Source organism: Lagenorhynchus albirostris, chromosome 8, assembly GCF_949774975.1.
Source record: "Lagenorhynchus albirostris chromosome 8, mLagAlb1.1, whole genome shotgun sequence".
In the NCBI taxonomy this organism is placed as follows: Eukaryota; Metazoa; Chordata; class Mammalia; order Artiodactyla; family Delphinidae; genus Lagenorhynchus; species Lagenorhynchus albirostris.
This window is the reverse complement of record NC_083102.1, coordinates 83,123,570-83,143,329: the sequence shown is the minus strand read 5'-3', so window position 1 is coordinate 83,143,329 and position 19,760 is coordinate 83,123,570. Positions and strand designations below refer to the sequence as shown.

General features: G+C 34.9%; 1 protein-coding gene across 2 annotated transcripts in view; it reads left to right on the top strand.

The window, feature by feature from the left end:
- The window catches only part of GNAI1 (G protein subunit alpha i1), a 90,065-nt gene that overhangs the window by 57,690 nt on the left and 12,615 nt on the right, over positions 1–19,760 (top strand). For both annotated transcript variants that reach the window (XM_060157211.1, XM_060157210.1), the window contains exons 5-8: positions 6,417–6,574; positions 10,059–10,187; positions 16,746–16,875; positions 17,911–18,064. In XM_060157211.1, coding sequence (XP_060013194.1) covers positions 6,417–6,574; positions 10,059–10,187; positions 16,746–16,875; positions 17,911–18,064 — 571 coding nt within the window. The remainder of the gene's footprint in view (positions 1–6,416; positions 6,575–10,058; positions 10,188–16,745; positions 16,876–17,910; positions 18,065–19,760) is intronic.

Genomic DNA, 19,760 nt, shown 5'->3' with positions numbered 1-19,760 from the left:
TAATTTTTTAATATCTTAGTGAAAAAATCTTTCTTTTTTAGTTTTTATTTTCCTGATTTGTAGTGAGGTTGAGAATCTTGTCTTTTTGTATCTCTTCTGTGGACTCCTCTTAGTATTCTTTACTCAGTTCTGTTAAATTCCTTGTCCTTTTCACACTGAATCTCTTTGAATATTAGGGATATTACTTCTTTATGTTTTACAAATGTTTTTATTCAGCATATTTCTTTTACTTTTTTGAAACAGTATTTTTCTTGTTACAGAACTTTTAATTTTCTTCAGTCAGTTGTGACTTCTGTGTTTTGTGCCTTGTCAGACATTCTTCAGCTTACAATTAGTTTTTAAAAATTATCTTCCTTTTTCTAGGTGGAATCTAAGTATATTTTATAATCTGATCATCTCTTGCCTACAACCATGTATTAAATACTCCATTCCTGAGTGACTTGAAAATGCTACCCTTAGCATTAAATTGAGTGTTTTTCTGAACTCCATTTTTTTAAATTGATATATTCTTTTCTTCCCTAGCTCAGTCACTTATTTTCATAATTAAGATGGAAATAATAATAACATCCACCTTACAGCGTTCTGAGAAATAATGACAAGCATTTACTACATGCCTTGGTCATAATCGATGCTCAGTAAATGTTTGTTATTGCTGTTGTTATTTATAATGATTATACTACTATTATTTTTGTCAGAGTCACATTATTTTAGTTTCTCTTGCTTCATAGGATATTGGTATCTGGTAGGGTAAGTGCACCCATCCCGTTGTTCTTTTTTAACCAAAATATAAAGGCTATAATGCATTTCTCTTCCAGATAAACTTGGGAATCAACTTAATTCCTCACATCCCTTTTGAAACAAACAAAAAAAGCCTGTCGGTATCTTGATTGGAATTACATTTTAATATGTAGGTTAACTGGGTGAGAACTGACTAAAAGATGTGAAATTTTAAGAGACAGTGACAATTTTCTGTGGTTTGCTTCGTATTTGGCAGCTACCAGATATGCAAAGCAGATTACACATTAGTTATTTAAAATAAGAGGAAACAAAACTGTTTCAAGGCTGGCAAAGAGCAATCAAAATTTGTGCCTAATATCCTTTCAAAACTCTTATAATGCGTGTAGTCAATCTGTGGATGACAGTTTATTGATAAATTAGATTATTTTGTTTTTAATAATGTACAGTTAGGGAAGTGTTGAACAGGGGCCTATCAACATGTCACTGCATCGCTTAGAGTTGTGCTGCTCAGTGTGGTCCGTGGACAGTGCCTGCACACAGGCATGTGCACAGGTGAGTACAGAAGTAAAGGAAGCGATTAGACCAACTTTTACAGCAATTGACAGAGTAATTTATATATTAACTCTGATAGTTTACAAAAATGTATTTATATTTTACGTCGTTTAAATGTTATTTTTCCAATAGTATTAGTTTTGAAAGATTGGAAATAAAAGAAAATGAAACAAATAAAACACAAGACAGATCTTTCATCCCAGAAAGCTTGAGAAGCACTTCCTTGGAATAAGCTGGGCTGTAAGGAACAGAAAACCTTGCCTAGAATTGACTTAAGCTCCCTTTCACCCCCAAACCTCAGCGTGCTCCTGCATAATGGCCACTTTTCTCTTCCTCTAATTGTAAAATTAATTTCATTATTTAGTTAGATTATGTCTCTGCCAGATTTGCCAGATTGCTTTCGAGAAAGGCTGTGTCAATTTACTTTCCTAGCAGCAGTGCCTTTTCTTAGCACTCTGGGTAGCCAACATTTGGAGTCTGACATGTTTAAAATATTGGCTAATTTATTAGTAAGTCTTATTTTAATTTAACTTGCATTTTCAATTTTTTAATATAACTATGCAGTTTTCCATTTCTTTATTGACTGTTTTTATTTCTCTATGTTAGTGGCTTATTTTATCCTTTATTCATCTACGGATTGGAGTCTTGGTGTCTTGATTATGTATTTGCTTGTTTGTATGTACTTGTATATTAACCCTTTGTCCACATGTCCCTTTGTCCCTTTCTCTCACATTTGGCTTATTGCCTTTAATCTTAGGTTGTCATTTAAAAATTTTTCCCCTATTATTTCTTCCATTGTGTTTAAATTTAGAAAACCTTCTCTCAGCCAAAGATTTACTGAATATTTGTGCTATTTTAGAAGTTTTTTAGGGAGTGAATTTCAACATCGTTTCTATGTTAGTTTTTTAATCCCTCTGAAACTCTGTTGTATGCATGGAATAAGGATCTGCGTTATTTTTTTTCCTCTTCATATGGCTATCTAATTATTCACGAGTGTTTTTTTAATAATTGTATTCTCTCCTACTGATTTATCTTGCCACCTTTGTCATGTAAGTTCACATTTGGGATTTTCTCCCCCTGTTGATCTGCATTAATACTAGATGTTCTACATATTGTATGTAGACTTTTAATATCTGATCATTTCAGCCCTCTGTCCCCAGTATTCTTTTTCAAAATGTTTCTAGTTATTTCTACTTATCCTTTTTCCAGATGAATGTTTGAATTATTTATAGTAGTAGTCTGGTTTATCGTTGAGAACTAAGATGAAGAAGTTATAATATTATGTTGTTTTTGATTCTGAGAAATACTGATTTATATATGTGACAAAGTGATACTAACCTTCATTTGAAATGTATTATATGCCTCCAGCACAGTATTTTTCTACTTTGCTCAGTTCATGTATTATTTATTACATGTTTGTCTATCTTTTCACAATAGGTTCTATTGTGCATACAAAGAATAGTTTGTTTATTTTATTAATTTGAAAATTAAAGCTATATAGTTATAAGATTCATATATATACATAACAGTTATATTTATGTAATATACTTATTATAATTTCTCTTCTTGACATAATGAAGCTCATGCTCTCTGCAATTTAGTCAAAAATTAATTTAGATGATTTTACTTTTTTCCCCCACCCCTTCCCCCTTAAGCAGTGTTACAGGGGAAAAAAAGAAAAACAACTTCCTCTTTCCTTGCCTCAGTCATTTTTACTTTGGTTACAGTTGTGTTTTTAGTGAAAAAAAGTTTTACATTTGTTTATTTCTTAAAGCAGTTCTTTAACATCTGGGATTGGCATCAGCTGCTATGGAGAGGTGACTTCACTAAAGTTCTCAAGATTTCCTTACCAGTACACTAACTTTGGTGAAAGCAGTATAACTGGCTTAAATTTATAGGAGTGATTGTATGCTCTAGAAATGTGGTAGATTAAATATGTCAGTAATTCTCATTGTATGTGGTGTTTGGTATTGTTGCCTAATGTTATTAATGAAATAATTATCCTAAAGCATTGAAACAAAGGATTTCTATACCTGTATCAATCATGACATCAGTACATTATCCCTGTGGTCAAAAATTCAAAGGTGCGCTATTTTTTTTGACACTCCTTTATCATATTACTTAGACTCTATTGTAGAAGGGCTTTCTGATGTTTTCTATTGAAACACTCATCTAGCCTTTGCTTAACAATTTCAGTCTCTCACTCTCCCTCCTTTTTGTGTGTTTTTGGATAGCTTTGGTTGTGAAAAAGTGTTCTTATTGAATTGAAATCTGATGTCTTTTGCCCTCTTTTTCTGCTCTGTGCCTAAGCACAAAGTCAGTTCTTTCTTACTTGATGATTCCTGATATATCAGAAGACAGCCATCATGGTCCCTCAAAGTCCTCTCTTCCCCATAATTCTCACAAAATAGGTGACGGCTTCAAATAAAATGTGTTGTCACTAACTAACAGGTGCTCCCTGACCATCACTGTGTGAGAAGAGGCTATTATGTGTCTCTTGACAGGATAGCATTTTGTATCTCCTTTCTGAGTTCCCCAAACATGCAGTTATATGAACTAGAATTTACATTCTTTAAACCATCTTATTTTCATTTAGTTCTTAGTCATTTGAAAACATACTAACTCGGCTACATCCGAGGATTTTTTTCCTTGCTACTTGCAAATAATTGCCTGGCAAATAAATTTCTTTTTAACACTACAAAAAGAGTTCCTGTAAATTGCTTTACTTACCCGTAGCCCTTTAGTAATCCCTACCCTTTTTCGACACTATGTCATACTGTTTTAGTACACTCAAGTTTGTCTTTCTTTCTTAAATGTTCTTAAGTAACATTTTAAATGAATCTTGAAAAGACTTCAGTCCATGACAAGATAGGATTATTGTCATCATTCTGCAGTTGTCAAATTTATCTTGTCTTAGGAAGTGGCTGCTTAGTAATTGTTGACTAATGTATGGGATTGGGTGACTACCTGTGGAACTTTAAATTGCACAATCTCTCTATGTCTCAGGTTCTTTTTAAACAAAACAAAAAATTAGGTAGAATAATTTCTAAAGTACCTTCCTGCTTAAATGTATTACTTAAAGCTCATCTGCAGACATCTGAATGTCCTGCTAATGACATGGAGATGAGTATTCCAGTTCGTTTTTTAAGGAAAAGAGACTTCTTTACATTTTGTGAAGAGGAGACATTTTTGAATGCCGCAGTTTATAAATAGAGCTTCTACAGTTTCCCAGGTCTCTTCTTCAGGCTTCTTTCCTGGAAAGTTTGAAGAGAACGTGATCTTATGACCCGTATCAGAGGGCATTAGTCTTTTTTGTCAACACATTTTATGGAAATTGAATAAATATATCATAATGAAAGCTCATTTTAAAGCTCACTTAAGTGAAAAGCACTTTTCTAAAATGGTTGGAGAAAAATACGTTTGATGTCACTTAAAAATAAAAATAACCAAATTTAGAAATTTCTCATATAAGTCATTATTTGGAAAATTGAATAACCGTTTACTGGAATTCGGTAAATGGTGCTAAAAACGACTTGAAATTGTGTTTTGTTGGGGTTTATTAAGGACATGGTACAAGTGTTACTTGCTTGCATGCATTTCTCTTGTGATTTACTAAAAAGGGAAACATATGCTTGAATAATAATGTTCCCATGCTGAGTGACTTAATTATTTCTCACGATGGGTTCCATCTGAAAAGAAAATGTTTCACGAACTGGCAGTAGAATGAATTTATACTGTCAGCTAGTACCCTCTGCTAGCCTATGTCACCAAATGCTTCCCTTCTGTATGCCTTATCATAATGTGTGCCATCACTTTATGAAGAGCTACTACACCACGTTGGAAAAAATGCCCCTAGAGAAAAATTATGGACTGTATCCAGTTAACATAAAGCCGCATATCTCAGGCCAGAAAGAATCTTTGTGAAGATGGTAACTTCACATATCCCTTACTTTTGTATTAACTGTGTTATTACCTGAAGACTAGAGTTGTGTTATAGAGCACTGTAGCTACTCCCTATATGTGGCTACTGAGTATTGGAAATGTGTCGAATTGAGATGCATTGTCCGTATAAAAGAAACACATTTCAAAGACTAAATATCTATAGTAATATGAAATATCTCAATAAGTTTATATTGATTACATGTTGAAATGATATTTTATATACAGGTTAAATAAAATATATTGTTACAGTTAATTTTACTTTTTTTTTTTACACTTTTTAAAATGTGCTATTACAAAATTTAGAATTGCGTCAGTGGCTCATATCTCTTTTGGACAATTCTAAAAATTGTCCAAATTTTGTCTAAATTTGTCTAAATTTGGAAAATTTAGAATTGCGTCAGTGGCTCATATCTCTTTTGTGGGCTTGATTAACTATGGATCAGAATAACTAAATATTGTAGCCTCAAAACTTAAGCAAAATTTAATTAAATTTATGTGTAGTATTCCTTCATTTAAAAACTTTGCATGCTCTCTTCTATATGTGTCATGAGTATTTCTACTCCAAAGCTGTGTTTATTTTGTTTCCTTGCCTGGATTAGCAAACAGCTATCCCCATCTCCTGGCCCATTGATTTGAAGGTATACATACTTTAAGGTCTTCTGAAAAATCTCACACCATTCTGTGGAACTCTTCTTGCTTTATCCCACATTGATTTCTCCCTTCTCTGAACTTATTTTGCATCTGTGAAGTATATCACAAAGCTAACATTTAATTAGATTCTAAAAATAACCTCTAATGGTGTTAATGTGTTTTTTAGATTAGAAACATTTTGGTAAGGGAGAGGCAAAGCATACATTCTTCTGTTTTCTCAGAAGGGTACAACAGACTGTTAGTGGGTAGTTGGTTAATATATTCTCTCATGAGCTGCAAGTGTCGTCATTCTTTCAGCTCCTTAGTGCCTTGATAGCTGTTACTAATATCACAAAACATGGACTCATGATTTAAGATTATGCTTTTTTGATTAAGCCAATTTTTTAAGTGGTTCTTTTAGAGAAATCCAAGTTATGACACCAATAAAAGGCATAAAGGAAATTCACTATTGCACTTTTGGTAATCTATAATATACTTTATCTGTAGTGTCTGGCTTTTTACTTTTTAAATAAAAATGGACTTTGAATCTTCAGGATGATGCCCGCCAACTCTTTGTGCTTGCTGGCGCTGCTGAGGAAGGTTTTATGACTGCAGAACTTGCTGGAGTTATAAAGAGATTGTGGAAAGACAGTGGTGTACAAGCCTGCTTCAACAGGTCCCGAGAGTACCAGCTTAATGATTCTGCAGCATAGTAAGTAATCATAACTTCAGAACTACACTATCATGAATAATTACTTGGAAGTCAGGTATACCTCCAGGTCACTTTTAATGCAGAGTTGGCTGACACATTCTTATACAACTCAGGATATTTAGGATGACAGTATTTCAAAACTTCTGTCTTTTTTGTGTGTGTTTGTAGGTAGCAAGGCTCATATTTCCCTTGTGTTCAAAAGTTGTCTCAAGGGACTCGTGTAACTAATTGAAACATGCCGAATGGAGCTGTTTCCAGTATATTTCCAAGAAAGTAATTGGAACTTGCGAACATTCACTCTGAATTTGGGTGTATCTCTGGTTTACCTGGGGCTAGCCAAAGGGGAGGGTAACTGATTTGTGTGCTTTTTGTTTACTAAGTGCCTGAGAAGTTACTTGTCCAGTGACAGACACAGAGTACTCAGTGACACAGAGTACTCAGGTAAATGATTTAGTTGAAAGTTGTCAACTGTATGTGCCCTGTTGCATTGGACATTGTTTACAGATATCTAAGTCTAGTTTTTTAGAAGAAAAATCTGCCCTGATTTTCCAGGTGGTGGCTCCAGGAAAGTCTATAAAGGAAGTTTTGATAAAACCTAATCAGGGAGCTTTCTGTTTGATGATCCACGTAGAATTTAAAAAAAAAAAAAAAATCAAGGATTTGTTTCCGTTACTTGGCGCACACACTCAGAAATGTCAAAGATGATATGACTAGAGACATGTGCCTTGCACTCATTTTACTTTCCAAAATTACTCAGTCTTCTTGACAGAGCTATTGGCTCTTAGGAACACAAGTGAGGATTAAATAGAAGATGACAGGTATTAGAAGGTCCAGGTAAATACACCTAGTTTGCCACAGTGGAAAACCAACGGGCTGTGGCTCCTGAGGACCTTATTATCGTATAGCATGTCATGTATTGCACATCAGAGTACTCAGTGTTAGGTAAATGATTTAGTGTGAATGAATAAGTAATACAAATTACTGTGTAACCCGTCACAGTTTTTATAATGCTATATTTCTCAATATGTATTTTTAGTGTTTTACAAGTGTATAAACATATAAATTATTACATACATAGTTTATATATGTGTATGTAACATCTTCTTATTGCTGTGTAGCCCATCTCTCCAACTGGTGTCCTCACTTCTACAAGGAAGTACTCTTCGACTCAATGCGTAGGCCTTTGACTCCCTGTTAGGTATTCGTGATGTGATGTATTTTTTTCCATACTACTCACAGATTTACATTTATTTTGAGGTGATTTGACTTATACTGAGACTGTTTGATTCCTTTTTTATCTTTGCCACTGCACTGTAAATTCAGTAAGGTCTGTTTTTCCCAGTGTTATATCTCCATTGCGTGATACATGGTCATCACGCAATATGCCCTTAAATTAGTAAACCAAACTTTACAGAAGCTAGAAGAGAAAATTAGAAAAAAAATTCTTAGGGCAAGGACACAGCTCTTAGTGCTCCATACTTGCTTTGGCACCACCAGAACCTGCAGAAAGATCTAAGTGGAAGTCACTCACGGTGAGAAGGTTTCTCTGAGCTGAGCCCAGCAAGGGGAACTATTTGAATAATTAAGGGGTGCTTCTTAGGGACAATAGATTGAAGTTCCTTTCCCCCTATCTTTCTGGACCCCCCTCAGTATATTTACCAAGACCCTTTTTCCTGTGCACAGTGCTTGGACACGCTCTGAAAGAAACGTGTCACTTTGTCTCCCCGTTATTTCATTACTGGTCGTTCTGATCTTAAGATGGCAATAATGGAGCCATTTTCCAAGAATGAAGGGAATCATAAAAATCTTTTTTCTCTGTGGTAGTTACAAGCTATCTTGATTTCTGAATTCTTGACCGGAGATAGGGGATGCTGCCAAGCTGCCCATTATGACCATCTAACCACCAATTTACATTTTAAATTTGTGATCTTTTAAAACAATTGGAGTTTTTCACAATGCCTGTTTTTCTTTTTTGTCCTGTTGAAATATAAATGTGCATTATTTTTAGAGGCTAATAGAACTGTAGCAGTTTTAAGCAAAGAAATGTACATAGAAGTAATCAGTAAATTTTAAATAAGAATAGCTCACTATTTCAAAGGGACAATTAGTAAAATCTAGCCATGGCCTGTTCGTTTGTTTTTTAAGTCAGGTTTTCTTACAGTAAGGTGAATGTTATATATATGGAACTAAAAACACAGATGAAGTACTAGGGGATTATCACCAATGCAGTAATACATTGATTATTTTAAATTCAGTCAATATAATACAGATAACTCAAGCTATCATATCCATGTATTCTGGTATCAGCTTCTGGTATCAGCATCACATACATAGACTTAACTGTCTAAAACATTTTGATTACTAATTCACAGGATAGCTTTCCAACCCCATCTCCAGAAATAAAATATTTATTGAGCTCCTTTTGTTTATAAGACCCCATTCTAAATGGCTAAGGAACAGTTTCAGAGGATAACATCAATTAAAGTTGCAAAAGTTGGTGCCTCTCTATAATAAACCTAGAGTATCGTCTAAATTATCTTGGACTCTTCCACTCTAGTATTAGAAAACACTTCAGTGATGCGCCCCACATTCAACTGACCTTAGGATTAACTGCATGCATAGCCTACTAGTGGACTTACTTTCTGAGATACATACAAGACGTGACTCTTCCTACCTCCACACTGTTCTACTGCTTCTCCTGACGTGAATGACATTCCCTTTTATCCGTTGCACCTGTCAGATTTCTATTTATGCCCTTCACTATCCATGAAGCCCTCTTGAACCACTCAGGTTCACCTTAATCTCTCCATACCTGGACTGTAACATTATTGATTCTACTACATAAGTGGACACAAAATGAAAGAATTGCATGGTACGACACCAGTACATTTTTATAGCACAACATATTTTGCATCATTGGCAGAAAGTTGAATGAGTGACTGAAATCAATGAGAAGTAAAATATGAATACTGATTCATAGAGGCAGTAAAATGTAGAGTATAGGAAGGAGCATGTGTCATGTTTTCCTGTATGTTACTTAAGGTTGGTTGAAAAGGAACAATATTGAATTCAGCCTTTGGCCAGAGGTTTCCTCACTACTTAGGAAGGCTTTCTAATTTCTCAGCAAACGAATAATGTCTGGAACATAAACACAGTGCTACATCAAAGAAGTGTAATAAAGAGTTTTAAGGGACAAATTCATGGTGTGCCGTGAGTTTGGATATTCATAAAGTTATTACTTTGTTTTCTTTTCCAGCAAGGAGAATTACTGAAATATTTAAGGAACTTTGTGGCTGGAGAAGTATAAAAATTTTCATTTCTGTGAGAGTTGTGTAAGATATAGACTTAAAATTACATCATTCCACAGAAATATAAAAACTTCAGTAATCTGGAGTATTGCATGCATCAGAATGTTTTACTCTTTGGTTTAGATGATCTTTATTGACAGTGTTAGCTATTAGCATATTGTTGTTTATTTTTTCAGCTATTTGAATGACTTGGACAGAATTGCACAACCAAATTATATCCCAACTCAACAAGATGTTCTCAGAACCCGAGTGAAAACTACAGGAATTGTTGAAACCCATTTTACTTTCAAAGATCTTCATTTTAAGTGAGTATCTTCAAAACATATGATTTATGAATTTAGATACAGAACACATTGTTTAAGGAAAAAAAGGTATACTAATAAAAGTTTTAAAATGTTTAGAGTTTGAAATTACAAAAAATGTTTCACACCTGATTGGACAAAAGAATTTTGGGCTGAAAGAGGTCAAGAAACATTCAGGAGGAATATTTATATTTTTATTTAAGAAAAAATAGCCATGCAAATTCCTTTTGCCTATATTTTTCACAGTGACTTAAAGAAAAATAGTTTTTGGCTTTTATTTTTAAAAGAAAGTACTGCTCTAATTTTTTTTTTTTTTTTTTTTTTTTTTTTTGCGGTACGTGGGCCTCTCACTGTTGTGGCCTCTCCCGCTGCGGAGCACAGGCTCCGGACGCGCAGGCTCAGCGGCCATGGCTCACGGGCCCAGCCGCTCCGCGGCATGTGGGATCTTCCCGGACCGGGGCACGATCCCATGTCCCCTGCATCGGCAGGCGGACTGTCAACCACTGCGCCACCAGGGAAGCCCTGCTCTAATATTTTATATTTTGGGAAAGTGTTGCCATCCAGTTTTAGGTTTTACTGATAGAATATATGCTTATTTATGGAACTATTTTAAAAAGTTACCTTTTTAAAAATTTTCACGAAGATTTTTATTTATGCAAACTCATGTTTGTACTATTTCATGATGAAAAATGTTCATTTAATTTACAGTGTACTATAACTTAACTGAAGTCTGAACAGAGAAGCACTAAGTGGTAGCCTTTAGAATGAAAGGGAATCTGGAGTTCATTTTGTCTAGTCCGCTCATTGTGTAATGAACTGGGCTGAGGGAAGTTCATTTAAACATTGCATTCAGATTTACAGAACTATATTTTTCTTTTTCCAATAAGTAACAGTTTTCAAAGTATGAGAAAAACTGCTGAATTTTGCTTCAGTTAACTCCAGTGCTGTGAAACAGTATGATAGTAAAGCAGAATTTCTGAAACCATCTTAAAGAAAGGCTCCTAGTGAAAGATTAAAAACAGATATTCATCAGCTCACCTCGTAAAGAAGCTCAATATTACAAGTTGTGGGGAGCACAGCTAAATATATGCAACTATATCTCTGATTCTCTCCATAAGTATTTTAAACATAATACATTTGTTACTATCGTTTATCACTACATTATCCCACATTCAGTGATTAATGTAATTAAGTTTTCCAGAAAACTAAAATTTAATTTCAGTTTTCCCTGGCAGCTTCCCTCCAAAAAAACAAACATTGCCCTGCTTTCTTAAACAGAGATATAGATCATAATTAGTTTATCTGACCGTGTAACTTTTGGTACTGTAACATGGTACTGTTTTGCATTTGCTTTTAATTTTTTTCTGTTTTCTTTTTTTTTTTTTGCTATCAGTGGGCTTTTTTTTTTTTTCCTTTCCCTGCTGGTATGATCTCTTATTGAAATCTTACAGTTTGCTTACTATTTGGAGAATATTAAATAACCAAACTGAGGAATATTAAAATAGTATTATTTTAAATAATCTGATTTGTCTTATTTGATAACTGTTGCCAGATGTATTTAAAAATTATAAAGTGATTTTAATTATAAGGAAATTCACTATTAGATTTTAAGCTTTATTGGGTCTTTTTTTAATCCTAGTATACCTTAAATTCTGATTTTTTTTGGTTTCTATTTACCTTGCTTTAAGACCATATTCTGTAGCAAATTTAAATTGTTACGTTCAGATGATGACTTTATTCTAACCATGAAGTTTCAGGAGAAAATGCATGGGGTTAGGGTTAGCAAGTAAGGATTCTGGACGTAGGCCCCTGGTTAGGTAAGGGCAAACTTGTTTAAGATTCTTAACAGACTGTTTCAATCTTGCTCATTGTCAGAGGTTTATACGTAAAATGGTTACTGTCTATAAAAGGAAACATAGAGGTGTGAGCTCTGTAAATGATGGGAAACGGCAAAGGTAAATGTCACATCAATTATTTGGTGCTTTGGGCAATCTAACTGTGTAAAATTCAGTTTCGTTCTTCAGTATATGCGCCCTAAACATTCGCTTCCAGACCATACACTTCACTTCCAGCCTAGGTTTCTCAAAGTTGCGATTTCAACATCAGGAGTTGTCTGTCATCATGATCCTTCCAGGAAGTCCACTTACCTTGCTCTATTTAGTCTCCTTGGGTGAGGTAAAATTTCACAGGATGTTTTTAGTTACTGTTTTCACTTGCTGACTTACAGATAAACATAGGTCTGTCAGGAACTTCAAATAAACTTTGTCTTATTTTGGATTTGAATTCTGTTAAATTACTATCATTGCTAACATATGGTTCCAACTTTGCTTTTTATATATTAAGTGAGCCTCAGAAGAATGAGGGCAAAAATATACTTAGAATAATTCTACTGGAAACTCGAGTGTGCTTATCATTTTGTGTGTTTTGTGGTATAAATTCATTGTCTGATTTTTAACTGCTGATATAAAATTTCAGTTTCACTTATTTTTTGGTATGGGAATTAACAAATTCAAATTGAGGCAATAAGGCATTATAACTTAACAATATATATTATCACCTCTGTGACTAGGCATTTATGGAAAGTGTCTATGAGGATTATTTTGCTTTAAAGGATTAACAGTTTTATCTTGTTATATTTTTGCTGAATATAGAATTAAAGCATCCCTTCTATTAGAAAATCATCATAACATGTTTCTATTCCCTTTCTTTAGTAATGTAATGTGCAATTGGTTTTGGGGTGGAATGTCATTTATGGGGTTGGTATTTATATATGGTCAACTAGAATTGTCTCAGTCTTGGTCACAGTGGAATTAGATGACAGTCTGAGGGTAAGACAGCGTAGCTCAGGATAGCCAATATATCCCCTTCCATCTTCCCTCCCTCCCCTTGCTCCCTCTAAAAAGAGAAACCTAAGAAAACGCAATTTCACTCCCTATTTGATACTAGTCAAAAGTCTCATCTTTTCATATGAAGGAGAACATACTATAATCTTGCTTTGTTTTGGGTTAAAGAAATAGAAGTTCAGAATTTGAAGATAATTCTCCTGTATTTGTGAAATAATGAAAATGCTCTGTGCACAGTCTGATCCTTTGTCGTATTAGTTCTTAGTCATTTTTGCTCCTTGACTTATGAATTAGGCCAGTGATTCTCAAAGTGTGGTCCCCAGATCAGCAGCATCAACTTACCCACCTGGTGATTCTAATGCACACTAAAGTTTGAGAAGCAGTGGCTTAGATTAAAGGTTCTTTATGACCAGTATATGAATGACCCTCATTCATTTCTACATTAAATAAATTGAAGATTTCTTCTGTATTCATATTACTTGATTATCAAGTTAAAGTGCTTTTATATTTAACATTCCCACAGCATAACTGGAAGGTCTAGATCTTCAACATGGTAAAACTAACCTATTACTGATCCATTTATTTTTGTGTATGGTGTTAGACAGTGTTGTAATTTCATTCTTTTACACGTAGCTGTCCAGTTTTCCCAGCCTCACTTATTGAAGAGACTGTCTTTTCTCCATTGTATATTCTTACCTCCCTTGTCATAGATTAATTGACCAAAGGTGTGTGGGTTTATCTCTGGGCTTTCTATCCTAGTCCATTGATCTATAGTTCTGTTTTTGTGCCAGTACCATACTGTTTTGATTACTGTAGCTTTGTAGTATAGTCTGAAGTCAGGGCGTCTGATTCCTCCAGCTCAGTTTTTCTTTCTCAAGATTGCTTTGGCAATTCAGGGTCTTTCATGTTTCCAGATAAATTTTAAAGTTTTTTGGTCTAGTTCTGTGAAAAATGCCATTGGTAAAAAATAGTTGATTGAAAGTGTTTTGAAAGTATTGATTGAAAGTGTTTTAAAATATTCTGTAGACACTGTTCATTCTTTCATTCAACAAATGTTTATGAAGTGCATGTGTTTGTCCAGTGGAGGGGATATAACATGGCCAAAACAAAGTCTTTGCCTTTATGTTGTTTTAGGGATGGGGGAGGAGAGGAGATGAAATAACTATTGAGGATTCGGGGGGTGATAATTGCTACAAAGAGAAATAAAGCAAGATGGCGGGGATATACTAGTTTCCTAAAGCTGCTGTAACAAATTACCACAAACTAGTGGCATATAACAATGGAAATTTATTCTTTGATAGTTGAAGCTAGAAGTTTAAAATCAGTTTGTCAGCAGGACTGTGCCCCTTCTGAAGGCTCGAAAAAAGAATCCTCCCTTGCCTCTTCTTAGCTTCTGGTGGTTGTCAGCAGTCCTTGGTGTTCCCTGCCTTATGGTCATATCACTCCAGTCCTTGGCCTTCTTCCCTGTGTGGGTGTGCTTCCTCTTTGCTTATTAGTTCACTCCTCAGTTTCTCTCCTTCATCTTGCATTTTACTTTAGCAGCGAGGAGAACCAAGGTTGTACCTTGCATTCTTTGCTTGAAAATTTTCTCAGCTAAATCTAAATATCCAGGTTCATCTCTTACAAGTCCTACCTTACACCCAGCACTAGAATAGTTAAGCCAAGTTTTTGCCACTTTAAAACAAGGATTACCTTTTCTGCAGTGTCCAATAATATACTTCTCATTTCCTTCTGAGACCTCAACAAAAACATCTTTAACATTCGTATATCTTTCAACATTGTGTTCATGATGATATATATTCATTCTCTAAGATAGAAGCTTTTCTGCCATCCTCTTTACTTCCATCTAAGTCTCATCAAAATCACCTTTAATATCCGTATTTCTAACCAACTGTCTTTCAAGGCATTCTGGGCTTTTTCTGTCAAGTAACTGAAAATTCTTCCAGCCTTTCCCTATTACCCATTTCCAAAGCCACTTCCACAGTTTTGGGAATTAGTTTTACAGTATTACCCCACTCTGGCTACTAAAATTTGTGTCAGTCAGGGTGCTTGCAAGCAGCAGAACCAGTAGGTTCTGTGTATTTCAAGGAACTGGCTTAACGTGACTGTAGGTGCCAGCGAATTGGAAGTTTGTAGTGCAGGACAGCAGGCTCAGATAGAAACTGATGTTACAGTATTGAGGCAGAATTTTTTTTTCTTCTGGGAAACTTCAGTTTTTGCTCTGAAGGCCTTTCAACTCATTGCATGAGGGCTGCCCACATTATCAAGGATAATCTCCTTTACTGAAAATCAACTGACTATAGATGTTAACCATAACCAGAAAATATCTTCACAGCGGCACCCAGATTAGCGTTTGATTAAATAGCTGCGTATGATCGCCTAGCCAGATTGACACATAAAACCAGCCACCAACAGAGGGATAATATGGGACAGCGTGGGTTTTGTTGTTATTTTACATGGAGTGGTCAGGAAATACGTGACATTTGATCAGAGGAGTTAGCTAAAATATATTATCTTTTTGGTAAAGTTGTCTTCCAATTGTGTTCCTTGGCAATTTAACAAATGGGTAATCATTTTAATTTCTTTTGTTCTTGTTTGATCTTTATTACCAGCTGTCCTTTTTATATCTTACCCATTTTTGTGTGTAGTAGAATCATTTTGTTATACAGCATACTTAAACTTAATGAACAATTTACTAGCTAAACTAATAGAAAGAATGGCACTTAAATGATGATAAAAGTAACAATACTAGTCACTTTTGTAATGAGTACAGATCTTATGTACTCAGATTTGGTTTATAGGCCAAAACTATTCTACAGGGAAAATTCTTTTTGCCTGAGAATTAAATAGGGACTATTTTAATTAGTGCAGTATCTAGATAAATGGAGCCTTTAAAAATGTACCAGTTTGCATAGTGTTTCCATTATGTAAGTGGTTATTTCTAGGTTGCATAACGTAATCTATGTGAATTTCAACTTGTGCTTAACTTAAACTCTTACAAGGAAAGGAGGAAGATTATTGTTTTTATACTGTTTGTGTTACTACCCTGTACAGTAACCTATAATGGTCTACTGTTGTGTATCATGTAAAAATTGAGTTTTTTCAGTCCTAATTTTCAGACTATTCAGTAGGCCATCCATTTATCTCATCTCATTTTTTTTTTTCTATACCATGGTTTTACTTTTTAATTTAGGCAGCTTGTTTGCCCCTGTTTAAATATGACTTGCTTGCCCAGCTTCTGTTACCTGGGATGGTTTCTTCCTTTACATCTGCTGTATTGCTTCTGGGAGAAAACATTTTGTAGTTGGATGAGGGGACCATGTTCTCTGCCTCTAATGTTCTGTGACTTTAGCAAATTGAATATATTCTATTATCTCTGCATTCTTATAGTGCTGCCCCTTCTTTTGTATTTGTTTTCATGTTCTGTTCTAAAGTATTCTCATATGTTAATGAATGTGTTATTTTTTTTAGGGTATTTTGGGTTTTTTGTTTTGTTTTACTGTGAGATAAAAACAAAATGGTTTAAAAACCAGCAGACTTTTTTTACTTTGTGAAAATCAATTTGTGACATTATATTCCTCCCATAAAATCCTTTTCTCCTTTCTTTCCATCCCACATTCCCTGTGCGATTTGGAGCTTTTTTGTTGATTTTTATAGAACTCCTCAGAGCCTCTGAACATTCAGCGTGATGTCAAACTCATTATTTTTCCTCTTACAGAATGTTTGATGTGGGAGGACAGAGATCTGAGAGGAAGAAATGGATTCATTGCTTTGAAGGAGTGACCGCCATCATCTTCTGTGTGGCACTGAGTGACTATGACCTGGTTCTAGCTGAAGATGAAGAAATGGCAAGTAGAACCACTTTTAAAGATTGAGCATGGCATATGAAGAGCTGGAGATGTTGCCAAGAATTTTTCTGTGAAAAATTCTTGAAGAATTCTTACTAATGCCTAAATTAATTGAAAGTTCAGGCTGTTTTCTCTAACTTTTGTTTAGTATATTTCCCTTTTAGAATACAAAGAACAGATGGATCCTGAAAAAAGGGAAAACACAAAAAGTTAATCTCACCTCAACCCTAGTTGCTTAATAACTAGGCATTTATGAGATCTGGTATCTACATACTAAATGAAAATAAAGTTAGTTCCATTATAGTCCAAGGCTTATTTTTCTTATTACTTCTGCCAGCTCAGTAATCCTTGATCTCTGTTATACTTTGCTACTGTCATGTAATTTTCAGATGTGTTTCAGTGTACCATTAATCTGGGGAAAATATTTTTAATTAGAAAAAAGCTATAAGTGTCAGCTTCTTTTATTAAAATAAGTTATGTACAATTATCATGCAGTAGGTGTAGTGCACATGTTCATTTCTGTCATTCTGGCACTATAAAATATATTAGTGCCCTTTTTGAAACCACAGATACTGGAAGGGCAGGAAACAGGAATTGGAGGTTTCCTTCCCTCATATACCATTATATTTAGGGTATTGGGCTAATTGTGTTTCAGCTTTTTCAGTTTAATTTATTAATCTTTAGAAAACTCTACTTATCTTTTAATGGAAACTTCAATTCACTCTGTAATAATGAGGTCTCCTTTGAAACGTTTGCACTTTGCATTTCTAGATCTCAGGGTCCTGCAGCACAGTGACACGCTGCCGGCACTCAGCAAGTACTGGTTGAGTGATGAGTGATGTAGACACTCATCTCGCCTAAAATCAAAGTGTGTGCTTGTTCTTAAATGGCAAAAATATGTTTTTGTGGGATGTTACCTATTTTTCAGCTAAGTTCTATTGTATTACCATACTTTTTTTTTCCACGCTCATTTTTTAAAAGTAATATTTCTTAAAATCCTTGCCATTATGACAAACTGGCTGTATTCTATTACAGAACCGAATGCATGAAAGCATGAAGTTGTTCGACAGCATATGTAACAACAAATGGTTTACAGATACATCTATTATACTTTTTCTAAACAAGAAGGATCTCTTCGAAGAAAAAATCAAGAAGAGCCCTCTCACTATATGCTATCCAGAATATGCAGGTATTTTACTTTCTGTAGATAACTTGTCAGCTCGTATATTTCTAAGTGAACGTCCCCTAAGGCAAGATTTCAGTTGTCGATTTGAATCTTTTGGCTTAGTAATTCTTAACCTTTAAGAGAAATTATTTATCAAACTGCATTCAAGCACAAGTAGTTCCTTGAGTTGTGGGTGAGATGATTGAAAATAACATTCATTTTAGGGAAAAGCTGTTAGATAATTTTCTATGATGACTCCAAGTCTTCATAAACTTACGGTATTGATTGGTTCATCCAGTTAACAGATCTTATGTCAGGTATTGTGTGATGCACAATAAATAAAATGTGTCTCTGGTCACTGACTTAATGTCAAAGACAGAGGTACTCCTAAGCAAACAAATACACAATAGCAGTGCAGCACACGAGTACAAAGGAACATGGATAGTAATTGGAAGGGGGAAAAATTAGAAAGGAGTCTGTGAGTTAGCTAACTCCTCAGGGGAGTCGGGAAAGGTTTCACAAGAAATCCAGGCTTTGGTAATGAGACTGTTAGTGGTACTTTAATTTTACTACTGTGTAAAATGGTCTGCAGTGAGAAAAGGAGACCTGAGATGCAGTCCTGGCTTTTCCATAATTAGCTCTTTGATCTTGAACAAGGCAGTTAATGGGGTCTCACTACCCCTGATTACCCATCTGTGAAATCAGAAGTTGGGCTAAAACATTGGTTAAGTTTAGTTCCTTGGAACACTTCCCTGGCTGCTATTGAAAGTGGGTGCAAGGAACAGTGATACCCCCCACCCCCTGCCCCCCTCCACACTCAACTTCTCCCTCCCTAAGGCAGAGTAATTTAGCTTTCATCTGTTTTGCATATTGGGTTTCTGAATAAGGCTTTATTTTATTTTAATGAAGAAAGTTCGATGCCTAAAAAAAAAAGTTTGACTACCAATAGTTTATCTCATCTCTAAATCTAAACATTATGAAGCTTGGTTAATTTAGCTTGATACAAGTTACCCTCACTCCATCCTCACTGTTAAAAAAAAAGGTCTCAAGAATTTTTTTGGTTGAAAAATGTGAAAGTGAAATATTACATTTATTGCATTTTTTTTTAACATCCTTATTGGAGTATAATTGCTTTACAACGCTGTTAGTTGCTGCTGTATAACAAAGTGAATCAGCTATACGTATACATCTATCCCCATATTCCCTCCCTCTTGCGTCTCCCTCCCACCCTCCCTATCCCACCCCTTTAGGTGGTCACAAAGCACTGAGCTGACCTCCCTGTGCTATGCGGCTGCTTCCCACTAGCTATCTATTTTACATTTGGTAGTGTATATATGTCCATGCCACTCTCTCACTTCGTCCCAACTTACCCCTCCCCCTCCCTGTGTCCTCAAGTCCATTTTCTACAGCTGCGTCTTTATTCCTGTCCTGTTCCCAGGTTCTTCAAAACCACTTTTTTTTTGTTTAGTTTTTTAGATTCCATACATACGTGTTAGCATACAATATTTGTATTTCACTTTTTGACTTACTTCACTCTGTATGACAGACTCTAGGTCCATCCACCTCATTACAGACAACTCAGTTTCATTTCTTTTTATGGCTAATATTCCATTGTATATATGTGCCATATCTTCTTTATCCATTCATCTGTCGATGGACACTTAGGTTGCTTCCATGTCTTGGCTATTGTAAGTAGAGCCACAGTGAACATTGTGGTACA